This window comes from Dendropsophus ebraccatus, chromosome 3, assembly GCF_027789765.1.
Source record: "Dendropsophus ebraccatus isolate aDenEbr1 chromosome 3, aDenEbr1.pat, whole genome shotgun sequence".
Taxonomy (NCBI): domain Eukaryota; kingdom Metazoa; phylum Chordata; class Amphibia; order Anura; family Hylidae; genus Dendropsophus; species Dendropsophus ebraccatus.
This window is the reverse complement of record NC_091456.1, coordinates 24,771,770-24,785,790: the sequence shown is the minus strand read 5'-3', so window position 1 is coordinate 24,785,790 and position 14,021 is coordinate 24,771,770. Positions and strand designations below refer to the sequence as shown.

Sequence of the window (14,021 nt, the reverse complement as noted above, 5' to 3'; positions counted from 1 at the left end):
GTGATGTGCCTCGTAAGGACATGTCATCTTTTATTGTCCAATAGTGGACATGTGACTGCGTGGAAATTGTCAGACATTGAGGGAAGGATCTGCAAGTTTCTATTGGCTGCTACATTTTAGCTATTTGCATATGTGCTGTGATTGGCTGGTTAGTGCTGTGCGATATTTGGATTTTGGAACATTCCACTATTTATTTCTATGGGGAAATTTTTAGCCTTTTAAAAATGACAAATCTGATCTGGGTTGTATTAATTGCAGAAAATCTGGAGAACAACGAGAAGAACAACAACAAAAAAGAGGGATTACAATATAGTGCTTTTTCAAGTACTATAACTACTGGCAACTCTGTAGTCCCTTATTAAAGTGATATACTGAATTGACAGAGGTCCAATAGGCTTGTATTTTAATACATTTTAAATAATGCTCAGTGTACATAGTTGATAAGGCTGAAAGAAAAAAAAAGAGTCTATCAAGTCCAGCCTGTGACCCTACTGTGTTGGAAGGTAAAACCCTTCACGAGGCAGATGGCAATTACCCCATACAGGGGAAAGACCCCAATCCAGTCCCCATAAGCAATATATTTTTCAAGAATGGCATCCAGACTCAATGAATCGGCCATCACAATAACACGTGGCAGAGAATTCCATGATGAGATATTGGAAAAATTATATAAATTCTCCAGTAATCCCTAATCTAACTGTAATGGTAAAATTGGCATTTTATAGATAGACAGAATGTCATGTCATTTTACGCTATGTTCACACTACGTACATTTCAGTCAGTTTTGTGGTCCTCATATTGCAACCAAAACCAGGAGTGGATTGAAAACACAGAAAGGCTCTGTTCACACAATGTTGAAATTGAGTGGATGGCTGCCATTTAATGGCAAATATTTGCTGTTATTTTAAAAAAACGGCTGTTGTATTGAAATAATGCCCGTTATTTACTGTTATATGGCGGCCATCCACTCAATTTCAACATTGTGTGGACAGAGCCTTTCTGTGTTTTTAATCCACTCCTGGTTATGGTTGCAATATGAGGACCACAATACTGACTGAAATATACGTAGTGTAAACCCAGCCTAAAGGGGTTATCCAGCGCTACAAAAACATGGCCACTTTCTTCCAGAGACAGCCCCACTCTTGTCTCCAGCTTGGGCGGGGTTTTGCTGCTCAGTTCCATTGAAGTGAATGGAGCTTAATTTCAAACCGCACCTGAACTGGAGACAAGAGTAGTGCTGTCTCTGAAAGAAAGTGGCCATGTTTTTGTAGCACTGGATAACCCCTTTAAGTAATTACCTGGCTTGTAACATGCTATGGAAATACCTGTAGTAGACCTCCTTCGGGAAAGATGGCAAGTATATTTACACAGACAAGGAAAGCTGCCATGAATATCTCATCTATGTCATATGTGTATGCTGTCAGTGATGGATCCCCACCGGTAAGCAGTCACTGAGCAGGTAATGTGCGGAGCCATAACCTTCTACACACTGGAGTGCTCAATTCTGCATGTATGAACGATCAATTTCATCAACTCTGCTTGTTTTGCTCAATTACTTGTGGCAATTATTGTTACATTTGCTCATAGTCATTGTGATGTGAGCAATAATCACTTCATGTAGACAACCCAAAGAATAATGCAGAAAGTGCCAGCGATTACCACCAAGGTAGGTATGCTGGGCTTTTTCTGTTATTTAAGGGACCAAACCTTCAGGTTTCCATTGCTCTCTAACATATAGGCTATGTTCACACACAGTGAAATAAAATGCTAAACAGTCGTATTTTGAGTGAAAATAAAACAATGTATGAACAGATAAAAAAACTGCTGTATTTTGCAAACACAGGTGACAGATAATAGGTATGTTGATTATTTTGATGGTTGTAATCAATTACAGACGTTATTCTATACAGTGTGTGCGCTGCCGACCAATTCCCCATTGATTTCAATTGAGCGCATTACTACAGACATATTTTGGCTTTGTTCACACAATGTGAAAAAAAGAGAAATGGCGGCCGCTTTTGCAATTTGAAATAACGCCCGTTTTTGCCGCGATTTAACTGACTGCAATAACAATGCATTGTAGTCAATGGAAAGACGGACGTCCAATGCACACAATGTATTGATTAGTGGACGGCAAAATAATGTTCATGTTAATTATTTTCGGACGTCTTTTGCAAACAGCGGGTGTTTTTTATTAGTTGTTCACACACAGTTTTTCTTTTGCCACCGTTCTTGCTCCGTTTTTATTATTAAATTCAATGGACTTTTTAATTAAGCCGCACCCAAAGGCCAATTAGACCACCTAAACTAGTGTACCAACAGGCGTCATTGCACTAAGGGGAGGCCAGGCTGCTAAATGATGTCCGTTATTTTAGACTCAAAATGAAGGACGTCATTTTAAACGGAGCAGAAAAAACGTTGTTTAAACATAGCCATCTACAGCAAAAATACAGACATATTTTAACTTCAAAACTATGTCCGTATTTTACCTTTATTTTACAGGGTGTGAATATAGCCTCAGAATAGTGTAAAGACCCACTATAAGAGTACAGTCATACAGTGTATTTTTGCTCAGTAGAAGCATGAGTAGCACAATGGGGCAGTAAATGGACCACTGGAGCAGAGAAATAAAAATAAAAATGGACAGAATACATAACACAAGCATTATCATAACATACTATATATTTGCTGTTTTTTCTTATTATTTCTATATCATAACAGGTACACTTTAACTCCCATTTACTTCTAAAGAAACGACAAAGAATGGCCCATTTGGCTAATTCTAACATCCTTTGGTTTCTGTATTCTGATATAATAAATTCTGACATAATAAAAAGCCCTGTCATTGAGAGATTTATGGCATATCCTATGGATATGTTATACATGGCTAAGATAAGAATACCTCTAGGTTAGTCCTCATCTAACATAATGATGCACCAACATATTACAGAAGCTGCATGTTGCCAAAACGAAAACCCACATGCCAGGCTTATTACCAGCATTATCTACCACATGGGTCTCCAAACTGCGGCCCTCCAGCTGTTGCAAAACTACATTTCCCATCATGCCTGGACAGCCAAATCCGAAGCTTTAGCTGTCCAGGCATGATGGGAGTTGTAGTTTTGCAACAGCTGGAGGGCCGCACTTTGGAGACCCATGATCTACCACATTGCGTGACCACTGACCATTGCACAGAGGCGTAGTCTCAGACGCAGCATTAGAACACCCAAGGACATCATAGCATCATAGCAGTCTCTACTGCCCTAAACTGATGGCACAACAATACCAGCCATACCATGAGATTTATAGCTGGCTTGGTACATAAAAGTTTTAGTATATGGTTTTAATCTCTCTTAAGACACACACATGAACACAATGCTCTGGCACAAAACTCTGGCACTTATCCCACTTCCTCTTTATCACCCATGCCACAGGGAAACAGATGGAATATTATTACTGATAAGTCATAAGCTACTGAATAGCCAGGTCTCCAAAGACCCAGCAATACAGGCAGACAGATGTCAAGCAACCATGCCACCTAGAGGCAATTTTGTGCTACTGCTCCCAGTAGTCATGGTTGTGTGCAAATAAAAGTCTTTCAGAGACACTTAGGGCCCTATTACACGGGACGATTATCGTGTGAAAAATCGTTATATCGTTCAAAATTTAAACAATAATTGTCCTGTGTAATTGCAGGCAACAACTGAAAAATCGTTCATGTGTAGAGATGAGCGGACCTCGAGCATGCTCGAGTCGATCTGAACCCGAACCTTCGGCATTTGATTAGCGGTGGCTGCTGAAGTTGGATAAAGCCCTAAGGCTATGGGGAAATCATGGATATAGTCATTGGCTGTATCCATGTTTTCCAGACAACCTTAGAGCTTTATCCAAGTTCTGCAGCCCCCGCTAATCAAATACCGAGCGTTCGGGTTCAGATCGACTCGAACCCGATTCGCTCATCTCTATTCATGTGTCATTGATCGTTGATTAAGATCTGACCCTAAAATTATTGTTAATCGTTCGCTAATTGTTCTCTGCAATTGGTTTACTAATCGGTCAGTGTAATTCCAAATCAGATGGAGTAAACAATCATAGTAACGATCGCTGTAACAATCATAACTAACGACCATCGTTCTGTGTAATATGGTGAACAATTTCAGGTAGCGATAAACAATCTCGTATGCAATCGTTTATCGTTAAAAACGCCTCATAATAAATAGCTTGCATTGATTTTCCTTTTTATCAATTTTTATTAAATACTCCAGTTAGCAAAATATACTGCACAAACTCACCAGCGGGAAGCTCAGATAGCATTTCATATGTCTGGTGCATATTCCTCCGACAGATATCCACAGGGTCCTCAAGGAGGTGAGACATAGCAATAATTATATCACTTCCCAGGATGCCGTCCCTGAGAAAAAAATAAAGGCAAGCATTAGGAGGGGAAGTAGTCAACAAGCACTTATTTTTCCCACTGTAGTGTCTAGCCGGTTTAGTATCAGATATCCGGTAAACTTAATAAGCGACATTTATTTTGTTGCCGTTGGAAGCAGACAGCAATTCAGCATTTCTCTGCTGTCAGACATAGTAACATAATTTGTAAGGCTGAAAAAGGAAAAAGTCCATCCAGTTCAGCCTATTACACTTAAAGGGGAACGATCAGCAAGTTAGAAGTATCTAACCTGCTGACATCTCCCTATGGCACAAAGGGTGCTGAGGATGAAGGTTTTTTTTACCTTCATCCTCAGCGCCATTTTCGCTCTATTAAGTTGTTTTATTGCACTGGGTACGGGGCTCTGATCTGCTCCTGGCCAGCTCGCTCTGCTGATAATCATGAGGAGGGGTGGCCCAGCTGGGGGTGTACTGGTGCCCCCCCCCCCCAGTGCACCAAAGCGACTTACTAGCATAAAAATTAAACTGCTGATAGCAAGAAAGCAGCACAGAGGATGAAGGTAAGAAGCTTACCTTCATCCTTAGTGCCCCGTGTGCTATAGGGAGATATCAGTAGGTTAAATGCTTCTAACCTGCTGATGGTTTCCCTTTCAGTCAGTCAGCTGCTGTTCAGGTTCCAAACTGCTGACACTGTTAGATAGCTGTTAGGTCAAGGAGACATATGGTATCTCTGATATAATCAGCTGTGCTTCCAGAATACAGAAAATGTATTCTATAGTACGAAGAGTCAAGGAGGCGTTCCAAAGCTCCTGGAGGGCAGCAAACTGTAACACCTTCTTACTCCCCATCCCATACCTGACCCTGCTTAGGACTCAGCGCCCAGGTGTCACTCATGCAGGGAAGGGGAGAGAGGAGACATTCCAACTTTCAGCAGATCAGGAGCTCGGAAAAGCCTCTTTGACTACTTGTACCAAAGAATAAAACCAGTTTTCTACATTCTGGAAGAACAGCTGGATATATGAAAGGTACCATGTGTCTCATTGTCCTAACAGCTATCCAACAGTGTCAGCAGTTTAGAACGTGAATTGCAGCTGCCAGAAATGACTTTAATCTGGCAATCAGAATAAATCCTTTTAGAACCTGTAATATTATTACACTCCACAAATGTATCTAGGCTTCTTCCTCTGGCACTGAGTTTTAATGATTCCAATAGCTGCACAGTGTCTCCGCAATATCGGCGATACTGTGCAGCTATTTGACAAAATATGTGGACATATTTTCGTTTACACACGATAATCGCCATTTAGCCCCACCCTACGGCTTACTTCCGATACTTGGGATCTAAGAAATTGAGCGCCAGCGAGCATAAGGCCTTATGCGATTTCTGCTCGCCGGACGACCCCTTTAATTTCAAACAGGGGTCACTAACCTTCCAATGTTATGACCAGCCATTATGGAGAAAATCTCAGTAGTCTTGTGCCGAACTGTGGAGTCTTGATCATATAGCAGATTTTTCAGGGTTTCCATAAAACCTGTGTAACAAAGCGATAAATTATATATGTTTACAGGGCCAGGTATAACTACAAGCTTATTATTAAAGCCTAACTCCGCTCCACCTGGAAACTCAAACATGAGAGCAGCTATCCTTGACCTTGCTTTTATCTATGTTGGGTCATATTGTAGAGAATGTATTTTATGTACGTGCCAATGAACTTTCTTAATTACAAAAATGGTGGCCATAGCTTTACATCTATAGACAGCCAAAACAGTAGTTTTGTAGGGTTAAATAAATTATAAGAGTCCGATCTGAGGGGGTCCGACCAGGAGCCGGAAGCCCCTGTCTCTTTGGACGTTGCTCCAGTCACTCACTAAAGGACAGGCAAAGATAGTGAGTACTGAGCTTAGTTCACATGGATGGATAAGGTACTACTGTTCTTGTAATCAATGGGGGTCCCTGGTGTCAGGGCCGTACTGATGAGACACATATCACCTATATGATAAGCCAGAATGCACATCTGTCTAGGTGGCTATACATCCTCAATAAATATTGGCGAAACAATCATTCATCGAGCAGTTATCACTCCCATTTTCCCCCTACACATAAACATTCCTATGTTCCTGATGAGAAGAGGTAGTCGCAGCCAGGCAGCTCTGGGGTCGGATTATCTCCCCAGGAACAAAAGAGTCAGGAAATCTCAACATCTGTCAGTGGATCCCATAGACTTTATATTGATGGCTGAACAGGGAAGTGTATGGGGACCTTTAGTTTGTGACCACCAGTTCCAGAGGACCCTGACCATGTACCTTAGCTTTCTAGAACCTTGAGAACCGGCCCCTTTAACCCCCGGCGGCTCACAGCCCCAACCCAGAGCATACATTACCTGCCCCAGGCTCCTGCTTGCTTCGGGGCCTCCTAGCATCTCCCGGCGGTCACCCAATCAGTGAACTGCCCCGCCGCAGCACACTGATTGGCTGATGAGGAGCGAGGGGAGCCGGAAGCTTCACACACAACCATGGCGCCGAGCAAGCAATGTATGCTTCGGGCTGGGGCTGCGGGTGGCCAATGGTTAAAAGGGCCGGGTAACATATCTGCAGCATTCCTAATGGTAAAGAGAGTGGGGAGGAGGGACAGAAAGGCCATGCAAGACTAGGGCACGAGTACTCTAGGCCACGCCAATTTGACACAGGGCTGCAAGTTTAAAAGTTGTTTTTTAGGACAATAACTGCATCACCTGGTGAACAGACCCCAGGACAGATCTTAGATTAAAAGCAGCTATCTGAAGGTACAAGCGGTTTGGGGGGTACAGATTGTGGGTACAGGGTTGCTTTAAGCATTTAACACAATGTAAAGTACGTCCAGCAGCCGTACTTTACATTGTGTGCACAACTATTTTCTATGGACGCTATTCGCCCAACTGCGGCCGTAGAAAATAGACATGCTCATTATTTTATGCGGTCTCAGTTGAATGACGCCCGTAGTGTGTACACTATGGCCGTTGTTGCATTGAAATTGATGCAAACGTATTAATTTTGTTGCCAACCGACGTTCTTTGTACTGGAAAAAACGACCGTTAACTAAATTAATACATTGTGTGAAGAGAGCCTAATTTTTTTTCAAGAAGGGATACTGAGAGGGAAAAACACATAGGTATTCCATCAGACTGCTTAAGGCCATCTTAGTACTCAAAGGCATGCATTAATAATAGCTTTCATTTCTGACTGTGTTACATACAAAGTGATAATGTGACCGGTGGACACAGAAATGGCTGTTGATATCTACAAAAATATGTAGCCGTGATAACTGTCAGCAAAGAAGGAAGCGATTGTGCTGCATTTCCAAGGGAACAATTCAATCACTATATCCCATTGCCTGCAGCAAGAAATTCTGGTTCTCATACTAACGTCCCCATGTGCTCCATCAGTTAGGAATATATATGTTGTTCATGAACCCGGGCTGTTCCCATCTCATATATCCATAGTAAATTGGATTCCCATGTAGATAATCACCCTGTAATGAGCCACCCTTTAGGCAATTCCTCCTGTAGGTAAACCCCCAATAGTAACCCCCCTTGTAGGTAATTCTCCCTGTAGTAAGCTCCCCTGTAGGTAATGCCTCCTGTAGTTTATCCCCTAGAGTAACCCCCACCATAGGCAATCCCCCCTATAGGTAATCCTCCTTCTAGTAGGCCACAGACATAGGCACCTGTCTCCTGTGCAATCCACTGACTTCTCCTCTTCCTTCAAGAGACGTGTAAATTTTACATAATGCTTCACTATACACTTTTAATTACTCATGCTGCAGCACAGAAAGGGTTAACAGCAGAACATTACATTTGTTTTATCTGTTTCAGCACTGACGCCCTCCGTTTTTAGACTGCCTGCAACTAAAAAAAAAAGGTGCAAAACTCCTAAGCGGTGGTCTTCAAAGCAGGAGCCAAAGATAAAAATGTAATGCCTCCTCTTTAAAGGGGTTATCCAGTGCTACAAAAACATGGCCACTTTCTTCCAGAGACAGCACCACTCTTGTCTCCAGCTCAGGCAGGTTTTTGCTGCTCAGCTGCATTGAAGTTAATAGAGCTTAATTGTAAACCGCACCTGAACTGGAGACCAGAGTCGTGTTGTCTCTGAAAGAAAGTGGCCATGTTTTTGTAGCACTGGATAACCCCTTTAACCCTTTTGGTAATGCGGCATGTAAGGGCCATACTGCAGCACAAGGCTTAAAGTGAATGTACCACTAGGTACGTCGCTTTGTGTGTTTTACATAAACAGACCGGCGCCGACACGGAGATGCCAATGCCGCTGTCCTTTTTTTGAACCGCAGCCCAGTTCGGCATAAAGCATTGGGGTATGGCCCGCCAGCCCCCAGTGTGACTATCTCCCTTCCCCTCTGTGACGCGGATCCATTGATTTTAATGGAGCTGCGTCACAGATAGGAGGGGGTTTCTTCACACTGGGGGCCGTCAGGCCCGTCCCCAGTGCTTCATGCCAGAGCGGTGCTCGGGAACCGAGTGGCTGTTTAATAAAAGGACCACAGCATCGGCATCCCAGTCAAGTGCTGGTCTGTTCATGTAAAAAACACAAACCATGCCTAAAGAGTAGGCATCTATATGTAACACCAGACCCGCACATTTTATTTATTTATTTTATGGAATTTGCGATTTAAAAAAAATTCAATTGTTAGCCCTCCTAAGGGTGAATTAATCAAATTAATTTGATTAATCGCCCAGTCCTATTAGTGAGATACCGATTCTTGTTCATGTCACCAGTTCTGTATATGTTGTGTCCCCTGGTTATGACTACAATCGTGGTCTGACAGTGGTGTCTGTCACTGTACAGATGTGGATTTATATTTCTCTGTGTCTGGATTAATGCGAGAACACATTGTCTGTGCATGCTTCGTAGCTCCTCTCTAGTCCATTATAGAAGTGAATAGGACAGTCCCAGGGATGTACAGTAGCACTGAAACTGTCTTGTTCTTGGCACTGGGCAGTAGGTGAAGCTAAGCAGAACGCTTCCCATTGTTGCTGATGTGGGTCTCCTTTCTCAGTTGGGTCGTCTAATAGAATCCTTACCATTCCAATAGATTTTTGCAGCACAGAGATTGCCATCACTCATGTCGGTACATGTCCCTATTGAGACTTGCAATCTAGATTCCAATCTAACCTGGTATGTGCTTGAAGTATTGGTAGAAACCAGAGTACTAGTAAACATGTGAGGAACACACAAGCTCCATGAAGATGTTGTCTTTGGTTGGATGTGAACCCAGAACCTCAGTGACAGAAGGCAGTAACGCTAGCCATATAAGTTTTTATGTAGAGAACAAAAGAGGAGGGCAAGAGAGAATTAAGAAGAAAACAGGCCTTACTATTGTGGGGTTAGAGTATTGATGCTAGTAACTGCATAAATGTCATGTGATGACATCATCAAAAACCTCATCATTGGGACACGATCAGCTGCTAGTGATCTTTAGTTTTACTCCACATATTTCTGCCCAGCATACACATTTTATAAGAGATTTTACAAGACAATGAGGCTCGCTGGTATGCCAGAAAGAAGCGCCTCCCAGCTGACAGCGAGGATCGTAACAACTGAAATATTTGAGGTTATGAAATCCTAAGCAATGTTTTTTCGAATGAAAACCTGTGCATGTTCCCAGTGGACCTGCCTCCCATCTCACAATTGTTGTGATTTTATATTGCTGTTTTGCTTCCTTTCTTTATTTGTGTTCTGCTAATAAGCAAACAGAAAGCTAACGTCTTTTTCATTTTCATTTTTTCCTCCTCGTGTATAAAAGGCCATAGCGTTTGCATTTTTTCACCTACAGTTCCACATGAGTTCTTATTTTTTGCAACACCGATTGTACTTTGCGATGACAGACTTTCCATAACGTATACTGTGAAACAAAAAAAATTATTTGTGCAGTGAAATTGAAAAAAAGGGATTTGTTTTTATTTTGGGGGGTTTCGTGTTTACGCCATTCGTCCTCTTGTAAAACTGACGTGTTATATATTTTCCTCAAGTTGGTACAATTATAACTATATGCAATTTATATAAATTTTATTTTATCTGACTGCTTTTAAAAAATTGAAACCTTTTAAAAACTAAATGTGTTTAAAATTGCTCTTTTCTAGAGATGAGCGAACCTGGAGCATGCTCGAGTCCATCCGAACCCGAACGTTCGGCATTTGATTAGCGGTGGCTGCTGAAGTTGGATAAAGCCCTAAGGCTATGTGGAAAACATGGATATAGTCATTGGCTGTATCCATGTTTTCCAGACAACCTTAGAGCTTTATCCAAGTTCAGCAGCCACCGCTAATCAAATGCCGAACGTTCGGGTTCGGATCCGGTTCGACCCGGTTCGCTCATCTCTACTCTATTCCCATCTTTATAACGCTTTTTTGGTCTATAGGGCTGTGTGAGGTGTCATTCCTTGCGTTATGATCTGGTCTTTCTATCGGTCTGATCACTTTTAATTACAATTTTCTGGATTTGATGTGACAAAATTTTGCACTTTGGTGGGTTTTTGCGCTTAACGCCGTTAACCGTGTGAGATCAGGAATGTAATAATTTAATAGTTCAGCCGATTATGCACACGGCGATACCAAACATGTTTATTTATTTATTTTTATTCATAAAATGGGAAAAGGCGGGTGATTTAAACTTTTATTAGGGGAGGGGATTTTGTATTAATAAAAATACTTTTATTTTTTATACTTTAACTTTTAGTCCCCCTGAGGGACTTTTATTATTACTTACTTATTCATTACTTATTACAGTATACTTAATACAGCCATGATTAATTAGATCAGTGCTGTATTACTCTGGTCTGCTACAGACCTGATCTAGAGATTGCCAAACAGAACGGATCTCCTCTGTGCAACTGTATCGCGGGGGGGAGATCCCGCCAGTAGACACCAAGGATAGGGACAGCTGGGATTGCGGCGGTTCAGAGCATGGTCGAAGCGCGACCCCTCTCTTAATCCCACCACCAGCATCAGAACGTACATTTACGTTCTGATGCAAAAAGGGGTTAAGAGAGATATTAGTAAGGCTATGTTCACACATAGTATTTCCGTCAGTCTTTTGGTCAGTCTTTTTTCAAACAAAACTAGGAGTGGATTAAAAACACAGAAACTGGGAAAATCTTTCCATTATAATTTTGCCCTGTCAGTTCCACTCCTGGTTTTGGTTAAAAAGAGACTGACGGAAATACTATGTATGATCATAGCCTAAGGCTGTAAAAAGTTTTACTACAGGTACATGTCCTGTGCTCATACTGAAATAGCAGTGTAAGCAGAGCTGTCAAACAGATGATGGCAAGTGAAGGTTTTCGGCATTTGTAATTTCCATTATTCTGTAATAAAGGAAATGCTGTAAAATACCAATGTGTGTGTAACAGAGCCATCTAGTGGGGGGGAAACATATCACAGTTGGTTGTAAATCGGTTGACTTCTGCCTGGTAACTATGAGGCTCAAATAAATTGTTAGAAGCAAAATTAGTTTCAAACTTTCAGACATTTATTGCAGCAGATTTGCTAATGTGTAAACAGACCCTAAAATTCTTACAACCCCCACATTCCCCATGTCCCTCAAAGTATTAAAGTTAAAAAAACAAAACAGGGCTGTGTGGGTGACTGCACTGTCCTGTCTAAGGCTGGGTTCACACTGCGTTTTTGCAATCCGTTTTTTTCATCCGTTTGTTGCAAAAAACGGATGAAAAAAACGGATGCATTTGTGTGCATCTGTTTTGATCCATTGACTTCCATTGTAAAAAAAAACGGATCAAAACGGATCCGTTTTTTTTAACGGACACAAAAATAGTGTCAGCTACGTTTTTGCGTCCGTCAAAAAAAACGGATCCGTTTTGATCCGGTTTTTCTTACAATGGAAGTCAATGGAAAAACGGATCAAAACGGATGCACACAAATGCATCATTTTTTTTCATCCGTTTTCTTTTTCAAAAAACGGATGAAAAAACGGATTGCAAAAACGCAGTGTGAACCCAGCCTAACCTGACATCGGGGGCAGAGAGATGCAGCTGCTAGCTGGGCAGTATACAGAAGGCAGTATATAGGTGACAGGTGTTTCCTGTCTGACCTGACATCGGGTGTGGAGAGATGCAGCTGCTAGCTTGGCAGTATACAGGTGGCAGTATATAGGTGACAGTATATAGGGGGCAGTATATAGGTAACAGGTGTGTCCTGCCTGACCTGACATCAAGTGCGGAGAGATACAGCTGCTCGCTGGGCAGTATACAGGTGGCAGTATATAGGTGACAGTACTGCCCTGCCTGACCTGACATCAGGTGCGGAGAGATACAGCTGCACACTGGACAGTATATAGGTGACAGTACTGTCCTGCCTGACCTGACATCAGTGCGGAGAGATACAGCTGCTCGCTGGGCAGTATATAGGTGACAGTACTGCCCTGTCTGACCTGACATTGGATACGGAGAGATTCAGCGGCACACTGGGCAGTATATAGGGGGCAGTATACAGGTGGCAGTATATAGGTGACAGTATATAGGTGGCAGTATACAGGTGGCAGTATATAGGTGACAGGTGTGTCCTGCCTGACCTGACATCAGTGCGGAGAGATACAGCTGCTCGCTGGGCAGTATATAGGGGGCAGTATATAGGTGACAGTATGTAGGTGACAGGTGTGTCCTGCCTGACCTGACATCAGTGCGGAGAGATACAGCTGCTCGCTGGGCAGTATATAGGGGGCAGTATATAGGGGGCAGTATACAGGTGGCAGTATATAGGTGACAGGTGTGTCCTGTCTGACCTGACATCAGTGCGGAGAGATACAGCTGCTCGCTGGGCAGTATATAGGGGGCAGTATATAGGGGGCAGTATACAGGTGGCAGTATATAGGTGACAGGTGTGTCCTGTCTGACCTGACATCAGTGCGGAGAGATACAGCTGCTCGCTGGGCAGTATATAGGGGGCAGTATATAGGGGGCAGTATACAGGTGGCAGTATATAGGTGACAGGTGTGTCCTGTCTGACCTGACATCAGTGCGGAGAGATACAGCTGCACACTGGGCAGTATATAGGGGGCAGTATATAGGGGGCAGTATATAGGGGGCAGTATAACCAGGGGCAGGAGAGCAGGACTCACCCAGACGGACAGCCTGGTGGACGTTCTCGGGGTCGTGCACCAGGTCACACAGCGCCATCAGTGCCCTCTGCCTGGTCACCAGCTCGGGGTCCCCCAGCTCCTCATTCAGTTTGGGTAATGCTCTTTTCCCGAAGGCGATGGGGGCCTTAGTAGGGTCCATGTTGGGTGGCAGGTAAGGAGATATCCGAGCTTCAGCCATTGCTCTCTTCTTTGCCCTAAGAGAAGGACATGAGGTTACCTGAGGTAAGAAGTAACACAGGGACCATGGAGGGTCACCACACATAATAATCTATCACTATAAGGCTGTGGGTTACATATCATTAGTACTGCTGGGACTCACCCGTCTGCAGACCCGACAACACCTCAGCACCCGCCGGCTGTCCGCAGCCTCATACACAGAGCAGCGTACCGCGGTTACCAGGCAACCAGGAGATCTACGAGCCGTGCGTGTTCAAGAATATCAAGTTACGTAAACGTAGACCATTCTGCTTCTACTACTTACGCAA

At 43.0% G+C, this 14,021-nt stretch overlaps 1 protein-coding gene across 3 annotated transcripts in view; it reads right to left on the bottom strand.

Moving 5' to 3' along the window:
- The window catches only part of RSPH14 (radial spoke head 14 homolog), a 170,385-nt gene that overhangs the window by 156,107 nt on the left and 257 nt on the right, over nucleotides 1-14,021 (bottom strand). Inside the window, exons 1-4 of one of the 3 annotated variants that reach the window (XM_069961208.1) lie at nucleotides 13,856-14,019; nucleotides 13,516-13,753; nucleotides 5,822-5,924; nucleotides 4,293-4,411 (exon numbers count right to left, since the gene is read on the bottom strand). In XM_069961208.1, coding sequence (XP_069817309.1) covers nucleotides 4,293-4,411; nucleotides 5,822-5,924; nucleotides 13,516-13,714 — 421 coding nt within the window. In that variant the 5' untranslated portion in view covers nucleotides 13,715-13,753; nucleotides 13,856-14,019. Of the gene's footprint in view, nucleotides 1-4,292; nucleotides 4,412-5,821; nucleotides 5,925-13,515; nucleotides 13,754-13,855; nucleotides 14,020-14,021 lie in introns of those variants that run through there. The other 2 variants (XM_069961207.1, XM_069961209.1) reach the window with 2 other exon arrangements.